This window comes from Panthera onca, chromosome D1, assembly GCF_046562875.1.
Source record: "Panthera onca isolate mPanOnc1 chromosome D1, mPanOnc1 haplotype 2, whole genome shotgun sequence".
Taxonomy (NCBI): domain Eukaryota; kingdom Metazoa; phylum Chordata; class Mammalia; order Carnivora; family Felidae; genus Panthera; species Panthera onca.
The window spans coordinates 60054111-60074715 of NC_138348.1; the positions used below are offsets into that span (position 1 = coordinate 60054111).

The 20605-nt window shown below is 37.1% G+C and overlaps 1 protein-coding gene across 6 annotated transcripts in view; it reads left to right on the plus strand.

The window, feature by feature from the left end:
• Positions 1–20605, plus strand: part of ACER3 (alkaline ceramidase 3) — a 175027-nt gene that overhangs the window by 126947 nt on the left and 27475 nt on the right. For all 6 annotated transcript variants that reach the window (XM_060605551.3, XM_078433084.2, XM_060605553.3 and 3 more), the window contains one exon: positions 12093–12151. In XM_060605551.3, coding sequence (XP_060461534.1) covers positions 12093–12151 — 59 coding nt within the window. The remainder of the gene's footprint in view (positions 1–12092; positions 12152–20605) is intronic.

A 20605-nucleotide genomic window follows, 5' to 3' on the forward strand; every position in this document is an offset into this window, starting at 1 on the left:
GAAGTTGGAAATAGAGAGGCAATAGAACAAAAATTTGAAGATAAAGTCAGGCGGACCTGGATTTAAATCTGGTCTCTCCAATTACTAGCTGTATACACTGGACAAGTTACTTAACTTCTTTGAGCTTTGGTTTCCTCATTATTCCACAAATACTTTTTAAGTGCCTTCAATATGCCAGGTATGGTACTAGGTATAAGAGATACACTATTGAAGAAAATAATAAGGTCCCTGCTCTTAAGAGCTCATTATAGTGTGTCTCTAAAATTGGTATAATAATTTCCTAAGGTTGTCTGAGGATTAAATGAGCTAATACAAGGGTGCTCAGTTGGTAGAACATGCGACTCTTGATCTCTGGGTTGTAACTGAGCACTGTGAGGGGTGTAGAGATTACTTAAAAATAAAATCTTTTTAAAAATAAATCAATAAAAAAGTGAGATAATGTATATCTCCTACCATGGGAAGTACTCAGTAAATGTTAATTAATATTAATAAACCAAAGCAAATGAGACAGGGTCGCTGGTCTCAAGGAACTCGCTGGTCAGGAAGATAGACTTGTAAAAAAATATTTATAGGGGCCTGGGTGGCTCAGTTGGTTAAGCGTCTGACTTCAGCTCAGGTCATGATCTCACGGTTTATGGGTTTGAGACTCGTGTTGGGCTCTAGGCTGACAGCTCAGAACCTGGAACCTGCTTCAGATTCAGTACCCCCTCTCTCTCTGCCCCTCCCCTGCTTGCACTCTGTCTTTCTCTGTCTCTCAAAACTAAACAAATGCTAAAAAAAAATTTTTTAACATTTATAGTATATACATCTCATAATGTGTAAAAGCAGTGCTAACCAGGGTGCAATCTGTCTGCTTGGGTGACTCAGAATAAGGCTGTAAAATACATCTGTTACATATAGCTGAATTATTTCTTCCTCTTATATTGAAAAGCAAGATAGGGGAGATGGCCCACTATATTTCCTGCTGTTGGTAAAGCTTTATTTGAACAGGCCTTTGTCCCAAAGTCTAATCTAGAATATCCTATGCTGACCTGTTAAGTAATTAGAATTGATTTTCTTCTTTTTACGTGAGCTCTGCACTCAACGTGGGACTTGAACTCACAACCCTGAGATCAAGAGTCACATGCTTCTACCAAATCACCCAGCCAGGCACCCCAGAATTGATATTTTTTATTTATACTTAATGGCTTAAAAAAATCTATCCCTGATTAGTTTCTTGGTGTCATTCTTAAGAAAAGAGAACTGCTTTTTCTGAGAAACTCTGTTTGTCAAAATTTGTAGAGTATCACTCATTCTTTCATATCACTGTTAATATGTACAGAGACTTAGAAAAATGGTTTTGAAATTTGTAATTGGAAAAATTGTTTTGGAATTTGTGACAAAATTTACAGTAAGTCTCAAGATCTTAAAAATAAATGGAAAAAGAGGGAAGAGAGTAATGTTATCTAATCTAAAGGAGCTCTGGCTTGAGTGTTTGGAATCTCGATTTCTTACCACTTTGATGGCTTGAAGTTTGGAATCTTGTATTTTTTTTTAATGTTTGTTTATTTTTGAGAGAGAGAGACAAAGTGCAAGCAGGGGAGGGTCAGAGACAGAGAGAGGAAGACACAAAATCTGAAGCAGGATCCAGGCTCCAGCTGTCAGCACAGAGCCCGACGTGGGGTTCAAACCCACGAACCATGAAATCATGACCTTAGCCTAAGTCAGACACTTAACCGACTGAGTCAGGAATCTGACTCACCCAGGAATCTCAGATTTCTTAACACTTTTGTTATCCATGGACAAATTTCTTGTTGTGCCTATTCTTCAGTGTCTCATCTATAAAATGTTTAAGATAAGGCGAGGGATTATTTCACAAGGATAATATAAAAATAATATACAAGGAAAAGTATAAGGCAATATAATATGACACTAAAAACACATATGAAGAAGTAAGATGACACAGGAAAGTTTCTGTCTATGATAATCACAGAAAGCTTCTAAAAGGAGGTATTTGAGTAGGGCCTAGAGAGATATGTGGGGTATACAATTAGAAGGAAAGAGTTAATAAACACTGTAAAAGTATCTGTCACAGCCAGGATGGTTATCTTGCTAACCAGATTAGCTTCCTTGAGGGAGAGAATACTGATAACAATTCTACTTACTGATTTAAATCCAAAGTGATCCAGACATCTCCAAAAGAGAGCCAAATGCTATTTATTTAATTTGATGGCCTTGCAAAGGGTAATAATAAAATCATATGCCTGCCACATTCAGTAGAAATATTAATATATCTTAAGAAAACATTAAAAAAGTATACATGAAAATAGATTAAAAGAACTTTTAAGTTAGTAAACCTTCTTTAAGCTAATTGATAAATCAGTATTTGAATATCTCAGATGAGATCTCCTCTGTTATCTCAAAGAGTACTATTGCTTAAAATCTTCCTGCCAAAGTAGATGTCTCCTAGAGATTATTTCTAGACTTGACATGTTAGTATTTTACTACCCTCCCTTCTGATTTGACCCTCAAGGTTTTTAATTTTTTTTTTTTAACGTTTATTTATTTTTGAGACAGAGAGAGACAGAGCATGAACGGAGGGAGGGTCAGAGAGAGGGAGACACAGAATCTGAAACAGGCTCCAGGCTCTGAGCTGTCAGCACAGAGCCCGACGGGGGGCTCGAACTCACGGACCGCAAGATCATGACCCGAGCCGAAGTCGGCCACTCAACCGATTGAGCCACCCAGGAGCCCCAGACCCTCAAGGTTTTTAAGAAACAACACACTATATAAACAGTTTGAAAAACAGGGACTTAAGCAGATAACTCAAGCAAATAACTATTATTTACATTTTATTCTGTTATGTTTGTGCCATTTTATTACAAATTAGGAATGTAAGGAAATTCCAATGTAAGCACACTTGGAAAAGAAGCAAAAGAAGCTGACATTTTTGAGCATCTGCTTTGTGCTGAGTATTATATATTCTTTCATACAGTTTATATAGACTTAACTACTATTATCTTAGTAAATATCAACAAACCTGTACAGAAATTACCATCTTCATTTTATAGGTGAGGTAACCAAGAGTCAGAAAAGTTAAATGATTTGTCCAGTGTTTCTCACCTAGTTACTAGCAGAGCTGGAAATTGAACCCAGGTCTTTTTTATTCCAAAGCCCATATGCCTTCCGTGGTATGATGATGACCCTATAGCAGATTACTTTGGAATTCAATTTATTATCATAAAGATCCATTTTTTAAAAGAATAAAAATAATTTTAGGTGAAAATTACAAGGAGCAAACAAGTATGTATTCTATTTGTTTTTTTTTTTTACTTAAAAATAACTAATATTAGAATATGCATAGAAAAAAGTTGTGAAGGTCCTGTGTCTATCTCTAGCTGCAAGAAAGACTGAGAAATCAAGCTTATATAGCTGGACATATTGTCGACTGGATAAAATGTCTTCTGTGAAGACCAAAAAAAAAAAGAATGGATACTGAGTAGGTACTAGCAAGGTCTGCCACAGATCCTAGGAGAAAGTCAGAATGTATGGGATAGACATGCTTGTGGAAAGAAGAAAATTAATCTGGAAAAGCCCTCTTGCACTGCAAGAGTATAGTCTCTTCCTTATTCATTATTTGATGTCTTTAACATACTCTGAACAATCCATTGACTTCTGTATAGTGATGATTCATAAATCTGTTTCTTCAGCTCAGATACTTTCTTCTAAGATTTAGACCCAGATATCTAACTTCTGCTAGAGATCTCTACATGAATATATCACTGATACATCAGACTCTGAACCTATCTATAAATGAAATCACCATTTTTCTCTCCAGTATTTCTTCTCTTCTTGTGGTCCCTAACCCAAGGAGCAGTTTCACCATGGACCCTAACTGCTAAAGTCATAAACCAGGCCATCATTGACTTTCCCAACTCTTCCTAACTTCCATATCAAATTGATTATCAGTCTAAGCCCTAAATAGCTCTTTAATCTGTCCATTTCTCTCCCATTCCCACTGATAGTACCTTGGTTCAGGTCCCATTACTCACCTAGGTTACTGTAGTACCTTGTCATTGGTTTGTTTTCTATCAGTCTTGTCTCCCTTTAATTCATTCTCCACCCAGCAAGAGGGATATCTTTCTAATACACAAGTGATCATGTTGCACTATTGCTGAAACTTCCATTGACTTCCCTTTACTTTTAAGATAAAGTTCAACTCTTTAACATGACCTGAAAAGCCAGTTTAAACCTCTGCTTACCTTTCTGACTTCATTTTTCCCACTCTTCACTCCAACAGCATATTCTAGACATCCTTACTTTCTTCTAGTCCCCAGAATATAAGCTATGCCCGTTACTTTCCTCCAGCTTCTCTTAATAATATTTTGGTTATTATTGGGGCACCTGGGTGGCTCAGTCGGTTGAGCGTCCGACTTCAGCTCAGGTCATGATCTCACGGCCCGGGAGTTCAAACCCCGCATCGGGCTCCGTGCTAACAACTCAGAGCCTGGAGCCTGCTTCAGATTCTGTGTCTCCCTCTCTCTTTCCCCCCTCCCCCACTCATGCTCTGTCTCTGTCTCAAAAATAAATAAACTATTAAATAATATTTTGCTTATTATTAATTATGCTTCTACTAATGCTTCAATTATAAAATGAAAAATCATATCCTCCATAAAAGTCTTTTTGATCTGCCTAAGTCTAGATTAGGTGGCTTTTGTATGTACTTACAAAATACTCTGTATAGCTCTTGTCACAGAGTTAAATACTATATTTTTAATTGCCTGATTACTTATCTCTTTTCACACTAGATTGTGTGAGAGCATTTGCTGTGAGGGCAGGGATTGATGCCTTTGTGGTTCACCATTAGAGCACCATGGCTGCAGTTACAGATTCAAGCTGGCAGACAGCCTCTAATCGGCTTTAATTTAATGCTGTGTTTATTTAGCTGTATAGAGGGATACAAGGTGGAAAATATAGCAAATATAACATTTTCATCTCATCAAGAGATCCAGAGCTACTTATATACAGATTCTTTTTGACCTTTCATCCACCTAAGTTATGCACAGCTGCCAGGGATGAGAGCTAAGTGTAGTGGAGGGCACTGTAACACATGGAAGCTACAGCCCCTTTTGCTTACCATCCTTTTTTTTTAATTTAAAAAATTTTTCTTTCTTTCTTTCTTTCTTTCTTTCTTTCTTTCTTTCTTTCTTTTTAGAGATCAAGCAGGGTAGAGGGGAGGAGGGAGGGAGAGAGAGAGAGAAAGAGAATCTTTTTTTTTTAATTTTTTAAATATATGAAGTTTATTGTCAAATTCGTTTCCATACAACACCCAGTGCTCATCCCAAAAGGTGCCCTCCTCAATACCCATCCCCCACTCTCCCCTCCCTCCCACCTCCCATCAACCCTCAGTTTGTTCTCAGTTTTTAAGAGTCTCTTATGCTTTGGCTCTCTTCCACTCTAACCTCTTTTTTTTTTTTCCTTCTCCTCCCCCATGGGTTTCTGTTAAGTTTCTCAGGATCCACATAAGAGTGAAACCATATGGTATCTGTCTTTCTCTGTATGGCTTATTTTACTTAGCATAACACTCTCCAGTTCCATCCATGTTGCTACAAAGGGCCATATTTCGTTGAGAGAAAGAGAATCTTAAGCAGGCTCCACGCTCAGTGCAGAGCCCCACACAGGGCTCAGTCCCACCACCCTGAGATCATGACCTGAGCCAAAATCAAGAGTTGGACCTGGCACCCTTCCTACCATTCTTTATGATGAGCACCTTTCATACCGTTCTCATGCAGACCCCAAGCCTCCAACCTAGGTGCAATCCTTCACAACTGAAGCAAACCTAACATTTTCATTTATCTTAACTGTTGTATTCAAGGATGGAAGACTGAGGTCATTCTCAACCAGGCCTACAGCAGTCAATGCTTGATATTAACCCTTTACTCCACACCGTTATATCCCCATGGTCTAGTACAATGCTCAATAAATATTTGTTGTCGTCTACTATTGTAGAGAGACCATAAGTAACAGGCAGAAGTCATAGCAAGGCCTTATAAAAGAGTCCACCTGAAACATCAAGATGTGGAAGGGTTGAAAGTCAAAGTATGGAAAAGTATGTGCCATACAAACACTAAGCATAATTGTGTTATATATATGTGGTATAGTTTTGTTATCAGACAAAACAGACTTTAAGGAAAAAGCACTTCTATTAAGAAGAGATTACTAATATTAAAAATATTCATCAGAAAATTATGATAATTTAAAATTTGTATCTCTAATACATATAATTCTCAAGTATATAATGCAAAAATTGACAGAACTAAAAGAAAAATAGACAAATCTATAATCTTAGGTGATTTTAATGCATACCTTTCATTAAATGATAGAGGATATAAAAGATTTAAAAACATGATTAAGAAACTTGATCCATAACCCAAATGTAAACTACTGCATCCAACAGTTGGAAAAACACATTTTTTCAAGTCTTTAGAGAACATTTACAAAAATTGACCATATACTTGCCCACATAGCATCTTAAATTTCAAAGGATTAGAATGAGAATATATGGAGAACAAACGGAGGGTTACTAGAGGGGTTGTGGGAGGGGGGATGGGCTAAATAGGTAAGGAGCATTAAGGAATCTACTCCTGAAATCACTGTTGCACTATATGCTAACTTGGATGTAAATTAAAAAAAATTTTTTTGACTATAATGCAACTATGTCAAATATAAGTAATACAATTTTAAATAACACATGGATCAGAGAAAATCATAGAAATCGGAAAATATTTTGAACTGAATCATAATGAAAGAAAATACATACTAAAACTTGTAGGACTTGGCAAAATTAATACTTGTAGAGAAATATCTAGCCTTAAAACATATATACCAAAAAAGAAAAGGAAAAAAAGCCAACAAGGGGAGTTTTGGCATATATTTCAAGAAACTGGGAAAGATAAAAAGCAAAAATGAATACAACAGAAAACAAATATACCATAGATAAAATCAGCAAAGCCATAAGTTGCTTCTTCAAAAAACAAATAAAATGAACATATCCTTGGTGAATTTGACTAATGAGGGAAAAGACAAGCACAAATAATATCAGAAATGAAAGGGGGATATCACATAAAAATCCACAGGCATTAAAAAGTTAAGAATATTATGAGGAGCTTTATGCCAATAAATTTCAAATTGTATTTTTTTTTTAGGTAGACAGATTCCTAGAAGAAGTGTAACCTGCAGAAATTTAATAAAGAATAGAAAATCTGGGGGCACCTGTGTAGTTCAGTCAGTTAAGCATCCAGCTCTTGATTTCAGCAGGTCATAATCTCATGGTTCATGGATTCAAGGCACATGTTGGCCTCTGCACTGACAATGTGGAGCCTGCTTGGGATTCTCTCCCTCCCTCTCTCTCTCTCTCTCTGCCCCTCCCATGCTCACTCACTCTCTCTCTCTCTCTCAAAATAAGTAAGCTTTAAAAAAAAAGAATCTTTCCAACCTTTAAAGAAAAAAGAATAGAAAATCTGAATTGTCCTATAACCATTAAAAGTAATTGAATCAGTAGTCAGAAATCTACCCACAAATATAACTTCACTAGAATGTTCTACCACACAGTGAAAGAAGAAATAATTCCAATGTTAAACAGATTCTCGTAGAGAACAGAAAAGGAGAACTACTCTCCAACTTATGTATGAGGCTAGCAAAACTTTAATACCAAGAACAGTATAAAAGAGTTAAAATTAATTAGGTAGAGGTCCTAAGCAAAATATTTGCAAACCAAATCCAAAAAAAAAAAGATAAAACATCATGCCTAAGTTGTATGTGTCCCAGGAAGATAAAGTTGGGTAGACTATTAACCAGTATCAGAAAATCATATTCAAAGATTAAATGAGAAAAATTATATAATTATTTCAAGAGATGCAGAAAAAGTATTTGATAAAATATTAATTTATTTTAAAAACCCTTAGAGCAAATCAGACATACCAAAGATCTTTTTAATCTGATAAAGAGTATTTAAAAAAAAATTTAAGCCTACCACCAATATTACACTTAGTGATGAACTATTGAAATTTTTCCCTTTGAGATCAAGTGTGAGATGGCAGTGCTTGTTATCAGTAGTTCTATACATATTGTACTGTAGGGTTTAGTAGGATGAAAAAAATATTCACAACTGATACACAAATGTATACATAGAAAATCTAAAGAATCTACAGATAAATTATTAGAATTTGAAGAGATTTGAAAAAGCAAAGTCACATGATACAAAAACAGTATACAAAAAATGTTTGTTTATATGTATATAAAACAGCCTTTCACATATGAGTGAAATCATATGGTATTTGTCTTTCTCTGACTTATTTCACCTGGCATAATACTCTCTAACACCATCTGTGTCATCGCAAATGGCAAGATTTCATTCTTTTTTGTGGCTGAGTAATATTCCATTTTATGTATATGTGTGTGTGTGTTTGTGTGTGTATACACATACATATCACATTTACTTTATCACTATATTTTAAAAATTTAACTACAGTATGTCTTGCTGTTGGCCTGCTTTTGTTGATTTTGGTGGGAGTTCTCTGTGCCTCCTGGATGTCTGTTTCCTTCCCCAGATAGGGAAGTTTTTTGCTGTTTGCAAATAAACCTTCTTCCCCCTTTTCTCTCTCTCCCTCTGAGACTCCTATAGTAGGAATGTTACTATGTTTGGAGTCACTGAGTTTTCTAGGTCTACTCTCATGATCATTCTGCTTTCTCTTTTTTGTTCAGCTTCAATATTTAACATAATTCTATCCTGTCTCACTTGTTCATTCCTCTGCTTCTTCCGTCCTTGTGGTCATTACATCCAGTTGGTTTTGAATCTTAGATACTGCATTTTTCATTTCTGCCTGATTGTTTTTTAGCTCTTTTATCTCTGCAGTAAGGGTCTCTCTAATGTCTTCCATACTTTTCTCAAGTCCAGTGAGTATTCTATGATTCTTGCTTTAAATTCTGCAGAATGTTAATTTTGTCTGTTTCGATTAGAGCTCTGGCTGTGACCTTTTCTTGTTCTTTCTTTTGGAATGAATTCCTCCATCGTGGCATTTTCTCTAGGTCTTTGTCTTCTGTATGGTATAAATCCTGTTATGTTTCCTGCGTCTTTGAGTAATAGCTTTATGAAGAAGAGATCATGTAATGTGCAGGGCCTGGCACTTCAGGAAGTGTCTCTGGTGTGTGTTGCGTCCACTCTGCTACTGTGTTTTGGCTGGTCTGTCCCTCAGGTCAGTTGTCTGTAGAGGCTTTCCTTGCCTGCAATGGACAGTGTTCGGTCCTTGACCAGAGTGTGGTGAGTTTTAACTAGGTGTGTTCTGTTCTGCTTGTTAAATGAGACCTGATGCTATTTCCACCAGAACAGAAGCTTTGCAGAATGCTGTAGTCAGTAGATGTGCGTGTGGGAGTTTGTGCTGGTCTTCCAGGAAGCAGCTTGCTGCACTGTTCCTTAAGCACACCTGCCAAGAAGAGCATTACCAGTGGATCACAGAGGGGTGGGACCTGATATAAGCATTAGGCAGCTAGTGTTGGTGCTGTGCTGTTTACTAAAGTTGGTTTATGCTAAGGAGCGGGGGAAAGAAATGGTGTGAGCCACCTCCTTGGTCCCCAGGGAGGGAAGGCCACCCTTGCTGCTTTCAGAGAAGCCCTCCCAGAAGAATGAATAATTAACCCTTGTCTGTCCTGTGTGTTTTTAGATCGCCATTTTCACACTGTCTGTCTCCAGGTTGCTTGCCTGCCTGGAACAGCACAGTGTCCATTGTGCTCTGTCGTAGCCAAGCCTGCTGCCTTTCAAAACTCCAAACTTTAGGAATCTGGTGTGGCAGGGACTCATGCTGGTCTTCTGGGTGAGGGTCGCATTACACTGGGACCAGTGCAGGTTTGTCCCAGAAGGGCAGCTGCGCCAGAGCCAGGAGCAAAGCAACTAAACACCCATTGTCCAGGTTAGCCACCCACAGCAAGTGTCTCTGCACCTATGATGAGGGGTAGGGGAGCGAAATGGTGCCATCTGGCTCTTTGTCCCCAGAGAGGCAATGCCACCTCTCACAGATACGCTCCAAGAAAAGGGAACAGTCACCTCCCCATGTGCCCCAGGTGATCCTCAGATCACGCTTTCTGCCCAGGAGCACTTGCCTGCCTTCACTACAGGAGCAAGACAGTACCCTCGGGTCCCTATCCTAGACAAGCCCACAGATCTCCAAAACTCTAGTCTTTGAGCCCTGCTTATTAAAAAAACTCACAAAAATCAGCCCCTCTAGTTTTTCCATCCAGTAGCTTTGGGAAAGTATTCTTGTGTGCATTCCTGTGCTCTCCTCTCTATCTCATCTTTCTCTGCAACCAGGGCTCCCTCCCCTCTGCAGCACCCATGATCCATTTCTCCCCCAAACCACATCTCTGCACGCCCTACCTTCCTGTGGCCTTTTCTCTCTCTCTAGTTGTACAGTTTATCTGTCCACAGGTCTATTTCTTGGATATTGAGAATGTTTGATAGTTATCTAGCTATGCTGGAGGGACGAGGCAAGCCTAGGGTCCTCCTACTACACTGTCCTTCTAGCTCCCACTCCGTATACCACATCTTTATCCATTCATCAGTCAGTGGTTTCTTGGGCTGTTTCCATAATTTTGCTGTGGGAGATAATGCTGTTATTAACATTAGGGTCCATGTATCCCTTTGAATTTTTTTTTTTTCAACATTTATTTATTTTTGGGACAGAGAGAGACAGAGCATGAACGGGGGAGGGGCAGAGAGAGAGGGAGACACAGAATCGGAAACAGGCTCCAGGCTCTGAGCCATCAGCCCAGAGCCTGACGCGGGGCTCGAACTCACGGACTGCGAGATCGTGACCTGGCTGAAGTCGGACGCCCAACCGACTGCGCCACCCAGGCGCCCCCATGTATCCCTTTGAATTAGTATTTTTGTATTCTTTGGGTAAATACCTAGTGGTGCAATTGCTGGATCATAGAATAGTTCTATTTTTAGCTTTTTGAGGAACCTCCATGCTGTTTTCCAAAGGGGCTGCACCAGTTGCATTCCCACCAACAGTGCACGAAAGTTCCCTTTGTTGTTTCTTTCTCCACCACATTTGTTGTTTCTTTCTCACCACCACCTGTTGTTTCTTGTAGTGTTGAGTTTAGCCATTCTGAAAGGTGTGAGGTGATATCTCATTATAGTTTTGATTTGTATTTCCCTGATGACAAATGATGTTGAGCATCTTTTTATGTGTCTGTTGGCCATCTATATGCTTCTTTGGAGAAAGGCCTATTCATACTCTCTGCCCATTTTTAAATTGGATTATTGGGTTTCGGGGTGTGGAGTTTTATAAGTATTTTTATATATGTTGGATACTAACCCTTTATCAGATAATCCTACAATTTGTGTGGAACCGCAAAAGACCCTGAATAGCCAAAAGCAACCTTGAAGAAGAAAAGCAAAGCTAGAGGCATTACAATTCTGGACTTCAAGTTACCTTACAAAGCTGTAGCAATCAAAACAATATGCTACTGGCACAAAAAAGACACATAGATCGGTGGAACAGAATAGAAAACTAAGAAATAAACCCACAACTATATGGTCAATTAATCTTTGATAAAGCAGGAAAGAATATCCAGTGGGAAAAAGACAGTCTCTTCAACAAATGGTGTTAGGGAAACTGGACAGCCACATGCAAAAGAAGGAAACTGGACCATTTTCTCACACCCTACACAAAAATAAATTCAAAATGGATTAAAGACCTAAATGTGAGACTTGAAACCATAAAAATCCTAGAGGAGAGCACAGGCAGTAACCTTTTTGATATCCGTGGTAGCACCTTCTTTCTAGATATGTTTTTGGAGGCAAGAGAAGCAAATGCAAAAATAGACTATTGGGACTTCATCAAAATAAAAAGCTTCTGCACAGCAAAGGAAACTGTCAGCAACACTGAAAGGCAACCTTTGGAATGGGAGAAGATACCTGCTAAAATTCTGTTCTTTAAATGTAACAAATGATAGTAAATGTTTTATTTTATTGAGGGCTATTTTTGTAGGCAAAATATACTTCCTTTGCCAAAGAATAGTGATTTTACTGACTTCATTTTTCTTTTCTTATTCAGGTTATGTATGGAATGTTGGTCTTCACATTAGTACTTCGATCTATTTATATTGTTACATGGTAAGTAATTTGGACCATAAATCTATAGGCTAAATTGAAATGAGACATAAAATGCAACACCAGCAGGGATATTAATAGAAAACTATAAACCAACATTTATTGTGGCATAAGGTAAGGAATACTAGTTCTTTACACAAGTTGTTAACAGGCATTATGTAAAAACAAATGTTCCAAAATTAATTTGAGGAAAGCTGTGTATGATGGCTTCCTTTTGAATTTTATAACGTACCTTAGTATATTGCCTTGAGAAGTCCTACAGTAAAAACAAAAACTGTTTTTGTGCTTCTCAGACTAGTTGACTCAGAACCCTTTTTACAAAACACTATTCAAGGAATGCTGTTAATGTCACAAAGAATCAGTATTCCAGAAAGATGGTTTAGGAAATAGCATAATCTTTACAGAGTTTATGAAGATTAAATAATATTCATGTGAGTACCTCCCATGGGGCATGGCCATACAGCAGCAGGTGCTCGATAAATAATATGATTTATGGGTTTATTCTAGTTTTTTCTTTTTTAATTAAGCTTTTTGTTTTGAGGTAATTGTAGAATTAACATGCATTATAAGAAATAATAGAGACCTCCTATACCCTTTACCAATTTTCTCCAATAATAATGTCTTGCAAAACTGTATAGTACAGTATTACAACCAGGATTTGACATTGACAAAGTCAAGATACAGAACAGTTCCATCATCACAAGGATCCCTGTGTTGTCCTTGTTTAGTCATACCCACTTCTGTCTCACCCCACCCTCCCATCACTTGTCCTTAACCCCTGGCAACCACTAATCTGTCCTTCATTTCCAGATTTTTTTTAAATTTCAAGAATATTACACAAATGGAACCATATAGTATGTGTAACCTTTGGGATTAGTCTTTTGCACTCAGCATAATTCACTGGAGATCAGTATAAGTTGTTGAGTGTATCAGTAGTTCATTCCTGTAGTATTCCGTGCTATGGATGTACCACGGTTTAACCATTGACCTGTTAAATGACATCTGGATTGTTTCTAGTTTTTGACTATAAGGAATAAAGCTGCTGCAAACATTTGTATATAGGTTTTTGTATGAATATAAATTTTCACTTCTCTGGAATAAATGCCCAGAGGGGAATTGCTAGGTTGTGTCATGGTTATATGTTTAGTTTTTCTCAAAATTGCCATACTGTTTTCCAGGGTGGGTCTATCATTTTATATTCCCACCAGTAGTGTATGAGTAACCCAGTTTCTCTGCATTCTTGCCAACATTTCGTGTTGTCACTTTTTAATTTTAGCTATTCTTATAGGTAATCTCTCATTGTAGTTTTAATTCCCATTTTCTAATATCTACAGATGAGCATATTTTCATGTGTTTATTTGCCATCTGTATATCCTCTTTGTTGAAATGTTTGTTTGTCTTTGCCCATTTTCTGTTGGTATTCTCTTTTTTTTTCAGTTGAGTTTTAAGAGTTCTTTGTATATTTTAGATAGTAATCCTTCATCAAATACTTAGCTCACAAATATTTTCTCCCTATCTATTTCCTTGTCTTTCCATACTCTTTTTAGAGTCTTTCACAGAGCAAAAAAGTTTTTAATTTTGATGAAGTCCAATTTATCAATTTTTATTTTATGGATCGTACTTTTGATGTCAAATATAGGAACTCAGTCCCTAACCCTAGACTTATTCTGGTTTTTTTCCTAAAATTTTTGTATAGTTTTATATTTTACATTTGAGTTCATAATTTATTTTTAGTTAATTTTTATGTAAGATATGAGGCTTAGGCTGAGGTCCATTTTTTTACCTATGGATGTCCAACTGCCCCTAGGAACACTGATTGAAAAGGCTATCTGAAATTTCTCCACTGAACTGCTTTTACTCTTTTCTCAAAGATGATTTGTATGTATTTGTATGGATCTATTTCTGTGTTTTTATTCTGTTACATTGATCTGTGTGTCTTACTTCCACCAGTGCGACACTCTTGATTAGTGTAACTATAAAACAACTCTTCCAGTCATGTAGACTGATTCCTCTTACTGCTTTTTAAAATTGTTTTAGCTGTTTAGGTTCCTTTGTCTTTCCATATAAACTTTACCATAATATTGTCTATATTTAAAATTTTGTTGGGATTTTTATAGGAATTGCGTTAAACTTGCACATCAATTTACAAAGAATTCACATCTTTTAATCATGTTGAGTCTTCCAATCTATAAACATAGCACGCCTCTCCATTTATTTGGATCATCTTTGATTTTTTTTTTTTTTTTTTTTTGGCCAGCATTTTGGAGTTTCCATTTTTTGAGCAATTGTAAATGGTATTTTATTTTTAAATTTTTGTATTTACCTGTTAATTGTTGTTATATAGAAATAAAATATTATGTTTATCTTGTATTCTGCCATCTTGCTGAACTTAATAGTTCTAGAAGACTTTTGTAGATTCCTTGAGATTACCAATTCATTTGATCATATGATTTTTTTCCTGTAGTCTGTTAGTGTGGTGTTAATACATTGATTACTTTTCAAATACTGAACAAGCTTTGTAATCTGAATGAACCACACTTAGTCACGGTGTAAAATTGTTTTCATATGTTGTCAAATGATACTTGTTAATATTTTCTTAAGGATTCTTACATTTATAGTTATGAAGGATATTAGTTTATAGTTTTATTTACTGTTTCACAGTTATGAAAGCCAGAAGTCAGAAATCAAGGTGTCAGTATGACCATGATTCCTCTGAAACCTGTAGGGGAATCCATCCCTAATTCTTCTTAGCTTCAGGTGGTTTGTTGGCAATCTTTAGCATTCCTACACATTTATTCACATAATTTCAGTCTTTGCATTTGTAATGACATGAGGTTCTCCTTGTATTTCTGTGTCTTTACATGGCCATTTTCATACAAGAACATCATTCATAGTGGATTAGGAGCCCACTCTACTCCAGTATAATCTCGTCTTAACTAATTATATCTGCAGTGACCCTATTTCCAAATAAGGTCACAAAATGAGGTACTGGGGCTTAGGACTTCAACATATCTTTTTTGAGGGGGAAAAATTAAAAAGCAATTTTTTAAATGTTTCTTTATTTTTGAGAGAGAGAGAGAGAGAGAGAGAGACAGGGAGGGGCAGAGAGAGAGGAAGACACAGAATCCGAAGCAGGCTCCAGGCTCCAAGCTGTCAGAACAGAAACCAACATGGGGTTCGAACCCAGAAACATTGAGATCATGACCTGAGCCAAAGTTGGATGCTTAACCAGCTGAGCCACCCAGGCACCCCAAGGGGGACAAATTTAACCCACAACTGTACTTTTCCCTGCTCAACTTAAAATATGCATTTTGCATGCACTTATAACCACATCAGACAGTATTACAATTTTTGCCCCACCATGAAACATACTAGGAGGAGAAACAAAAAGGAGAAGAAAAATGTATTTACTCATATTTTTACTCTTTACATTTCTCTTTCTTCTTTTCTAACATGCTAAGATTCCCTCTGTCATCATTTCCTTTCTTTTTTTTATTTAAATTTTTTTCATGTTTATTTATTATTTTGAGAGATAGAGCACAAGCTGAGGTGGGGCAGAGAGAGAGAAGGAGAGAGAATCCCAAGGAGGCTCTACGCTGTCAGCACAGAGCCCAGCATGGGGCTCTGTCTCATGAACTGTGAGATCATGAGCTGAGCCAAAATCAAGAGCCAGACACTTAACCAGTCCATCCACCCAGCCACACCTCATCATTTCCTTTCTGTTTAGAAAACTTCTTTAAGGTCCCAAAGTCTCTAACCTTCATCTGAGAATGTGTCTTGATTTCTGTTTCATTCCTAAAGGATATTTTTGCTGGATATAGAATTCTAGGTTGACAGTTCTCTTTCAGAACTTGAAAAATGTTGTGTCACTTCATTCTGGCCCTCAGGTTTACTGAGGAGAAATCCTGTCATTCAAATTCATTTTCTCCTATAGTATAGGTAAGGTATTCTTCTCTGTCACTCTTTTCAAGATTTTTTCTTGTCTTTAGTTTTTAGAAGTTTGTCTATAGTATGTTTTGATATGAATTTCTTTGGGTTTAACATGTTTGAGGATAGCTCAGCTTCGAGTCTGTGGCTTCATAATGCTGGTTTTTGTTGTTGGGGGAAGTAGTCTTTTTGTCTAAATTTGAAAGTTTTCAGCCATTATTTCATCAAGTACTTTTTCAGCCCTGCCTTCTTTCTTCTCCCCTTCCAGGACACCAATAACATGAATGTCAAATCTGCTGTTTTAGTCCCAACTTCTTATGGCCTGATGAGAAAGGAAGTCTAGACTCCCCATTCAGTCTTTGCAGCATGGATGGGGTTGAGGCTACAGTTTTTTTGTGGTGTTTGACTATAGAATATTAGTTTTTGTGTAAGTTTTCTGTCTTGCTAGGCTGTCTCTTTCCTAGTCATTTGGCTAGACAGAGCAGGTTTTTGTTGGAGCTGTTTTGTCTGTATCTAGTGGCATTTCTGGGTTGCTAGCATCTTTAGTTCCCACTTTGGGATATATGAGGCAAAAAGAAAACACATGGAATGTATTGTAATGTAACTCAGGTCCCAGTCTCTAACCAGTTGGCCTTCTTTCCACCTTTCAGAGTCTTCTTGTGCTTGTTTTTATATAATGTTCAGGATTTTTAATTATACTTACTGGGAAGAACAGGGAAAAGTGTACCTGTTTAATCTTCCCAGAAGCAGAAATCCCTAATTTATTCTGCTTTTAATCTAGGCACCTTAGGGAACTGTAAAGAAGCATAAAATACAGTCCTTGCCTTAAATCAAGTCTAATAGATAGGATACCAATACTTTTAGAAACACAAATGACAGGGGGAGCCTGGGTGGCTCAGTCGGTTGGGCGTCCGACTTCAGCTCAGGTCACGATCTCGCGGTCCGTGAGTTCGAGCCCCGCGTCGGGTTCTGGGCTGATGGTTCAGAGCCTGGAGCCTGCTTCCGATTCTGTGTCTCCCTCTCTCTCTGCCCCTCCGCCGTTCATGCTCTGTCTCTCTCTGTCTCAAAAATAAATAAAACGTTAAAAAAAATTAAAAAAAAAAAAAGAAAGAAACACAAATGACAGACCTGTAAAAAGTGTGTAACAGTGGAAGTCCTAGGAGATAAAACATCTTTTCTTCTATCTGCCTTGCCACAGCTTCTTTCTTATATTTCTATTTGGTTATTATTCCATTTAATACTGTTCATTGTTTACATATGTGTCTTGCCTATCTAGATTATAAGTTTCTTCAGCTCTTAGTTGAAACTCAGGATAGTGCTTATCAGTAAAGATTTTTTTAAACCAGGTTGAGGGGCACCGGGGTGGTTCAGTTGGTTAAGCATCCAACTTTGGCTCAGGTCATGACATCACAGTTCGTGGGTTCAAGCCCCGCATCAGACTCTGTGCTGACAGCTGGGAGCCTGAAGCCTCCTTCGTATTCTGTGTCTCCCTCTCTCTTTGCCCCTCCCCTGCTCATGCTCTGTCTCTCTCAACGATAAAATAAACATTAAAAAAAATGTTAATTAGGTTGAAACTCTAGAACTTGTTTTGTTTTGTTTTACTATGTCTGAAAAGATATATCTGAAAATCTTCTGTAACAAAACATCTAGAAATTCTGGATATAGCACAACAAACATCCTTTTAAATGCATAACTGAGCTCAAAAAAAAAAAATGTAAAGAAAGTTCCAAAGCATCAAATCCAAAGAAGGACCTGAAAACTAAATTGACGAATGAGTTCTAAGATCATGAGCAGTGACAAGGCACCTTGTCCTTCAGCCTCAGTTTTACATAGGAAAAATGACTACCCTGAGAATTTGTAGTCACTCTTCTTCCTTCACACAGGTTTGGGATTTAAATACATATTTTCTTTATTGTCGGGAAACCTCAAGGTGTAAAATTACCTTAAATTGGTCCAGCATTCCTAGAGCCCCAGTATGTATGAGAGAAGCAAAAGTAAATCATCTTTTAAAAAAATGTACTTTCATATATAGGCCCTTGAAGATTTCTGTAGATTGGATGGAGATCAAACTAGTGTGCACAATCAATTCCAAAACCAGAAGAGGAAATAAGCTACCATAAGCAAAAGTCAGGAGAAACAGAAATCAGTAGAAATAAGCCTCCCAAATCAGACACTGAAATATAAAGTAACTATGTAGAAAATATTTAATGAAATGAAGGAGAAAATGAAAATGTGACCAAGGAATAGGAGATTATCAAAAGTGAAATTCCAGATTTGAAAAAGAATCAAAGAATTTCTTTTTTCTTAAATGTTTGTTTCTGGGGCGCCTGGGTGGCGCAGTCGGTTAAGCGTCCGACTTCAGCCAGGTCACGATCTCATGGTCCGTGAGTTCGAGCCCCGCGTCAGGCTCTGGGCTGATGGCTCGGAGCCTGGAGCCTGTTTCCGATTCTGTGTCTCCCTCTCTCTCTGTCCCTCCCCCGTTCATGCTCTGTCTCTCTCTGTCCCAAAAATAAAAAAAAAAAATTTAAAAAAAAAAAAAAAAAGTTTGTTTGTTTGTTTTTGAGAAAGAGAGCATGTGTGTGTATGCATAGGGGAGGGGCACAGAGAGGGGGAGCAAGAGAATACCAAGTAGGCTCCATGCTCTGTGCAGAGGCCAATGTGGGGCTCCATCCCATGACCCTGGGATCATGACCTGAGCTGAAATCAAGAGTTGGATGCTCAACCAACTAAGCCATCCAGGAACCCCTAGAATTAAAGAACTTCTAACATTGAAAAAAATACTGAAATAAACTCAACAGATAAGTAAAAGTAGATTAGACACAGATGAAGAGAGAATTAATTAAATTGGAAGACAAGTCTAAAGAAATAAAACATTACAAAGAAATAATACTTCTTTTTGTAGTTCCAAGGGAAAAAATGGCAAAAATGGAAACAGAAGAGATATTCAAAGAGATAATAGGTGCATATTTTCTTGAAATGATAGAAGACATGATTCCTTAGCTTCAAGGACAATAATTCCCTAGCAGGACAAATTAAATCTTACTCAGGTTTCTCAGGTATGGCAGATGTGGTAGATTAGCTCATTCACTATCATTCCAGCCTTCATCAAGAATTCATTCCTATAATATAAATGAAAAGCTAAAAGTTATATTTCCCATATTTGTTTTGCAGGTAAGTTTCCAGATACATTCAGGTTCTACCAATCACATGTATTCACATGAGATTGAAATCAAAACCAAGTTAACTTGTGCGGGAGAGAAGTGGTAGTATGTAAGGCATCCATTTACTGTTGTGGATCAAGGGTATGCATCATGGCCCTAGAAACAGGTATGATGACAGCTTCCTGATCTATAAATTATAGCTAAGGTTACAGTATGATGCTGGGTGCAAAGTCCTCCCAATTCTCTAGCTTCCTAAATGTGAAAAAGAAAAAAAGTTCCTTTGGCAAGATAATTCTGTGGTAGTGTTCAAAGTTTAGAGTCTAAACCTTACTCATTCAGCATTTCGGTTGGAATTGAATATTAAATTCTTTTCTGCTTTAAATAGAGATAGTATCTGCAGTTGAATCCTGATTGTTGCCTATAGAAAAACCATACTAAAATTGCTGAAATCCAAAGACAAAGATCTTAACATATCCAGAGATAAAAGGCATATTACTAACAAAGGAATAGTCAGCAGACTTACCAACAGCCAAAACAATGGAAGCCAAACACAGACTATTATCTTCAAAGTGCTAAGAGAAATTAATTATCAGCTTCGAATTATATATGCAGATATCTTTCAAAAACAGAGGTAACATAAAGACATTTTGAAACAAACAAAAATGGAGAAAGTTTACCACTATATCTCACTGAAAGATGTTCCCCTGTAAGAATCTCTTTAGCTGTTGGAGAAAAAGTGATAAACCTGTGGGATTATCTGAACAAAATATTGTGACTCTTTAATATCTAATTGAGAGATTTTTAAATGAAAATAAGTGGTGGACCAAATAACATGAGATTGAGGATAATCTTAGTTACATAGTTGCTAAGGTCTTTTTTACTTGGGAAGAAGGTACATACAGTGATTAATTTTAGATTTTACATGTGCATTTTTGGTAAACATTAGAAACAGTGATTTTAGTCTAAAAATATTTAATCTAAAAAATTTAATCACTAAAAATAGTGATTTTATAGTGACTTTTGAGAACATGAGGGAGTAAATGGAATGATATAAACTGAATCCAAAAAAAATCAGGAAAAGAAGGGTAAAAATGGAAGCAGGGAGGAGTCAGAACAAATACAAAGCAGAAAATAAAGGGTAGAAAAAATTCAAAATATATCAGTAGTCACTTATCAGTGATTTATCAGTCACTTATCAGTCAATATAAATGGACAAAGCTAAGCAACGAAAAAGACTCAAGCAGGGGAAAGAAATCCAGCTATGTGCTACTCATGAGAAGCATGATTAAAACATAAATACACAGTACGTGGCACAGCCACCACAAAAAATACATAGCTTAAAAGTTGCATCTCTTGGGGCGCCTGGGTG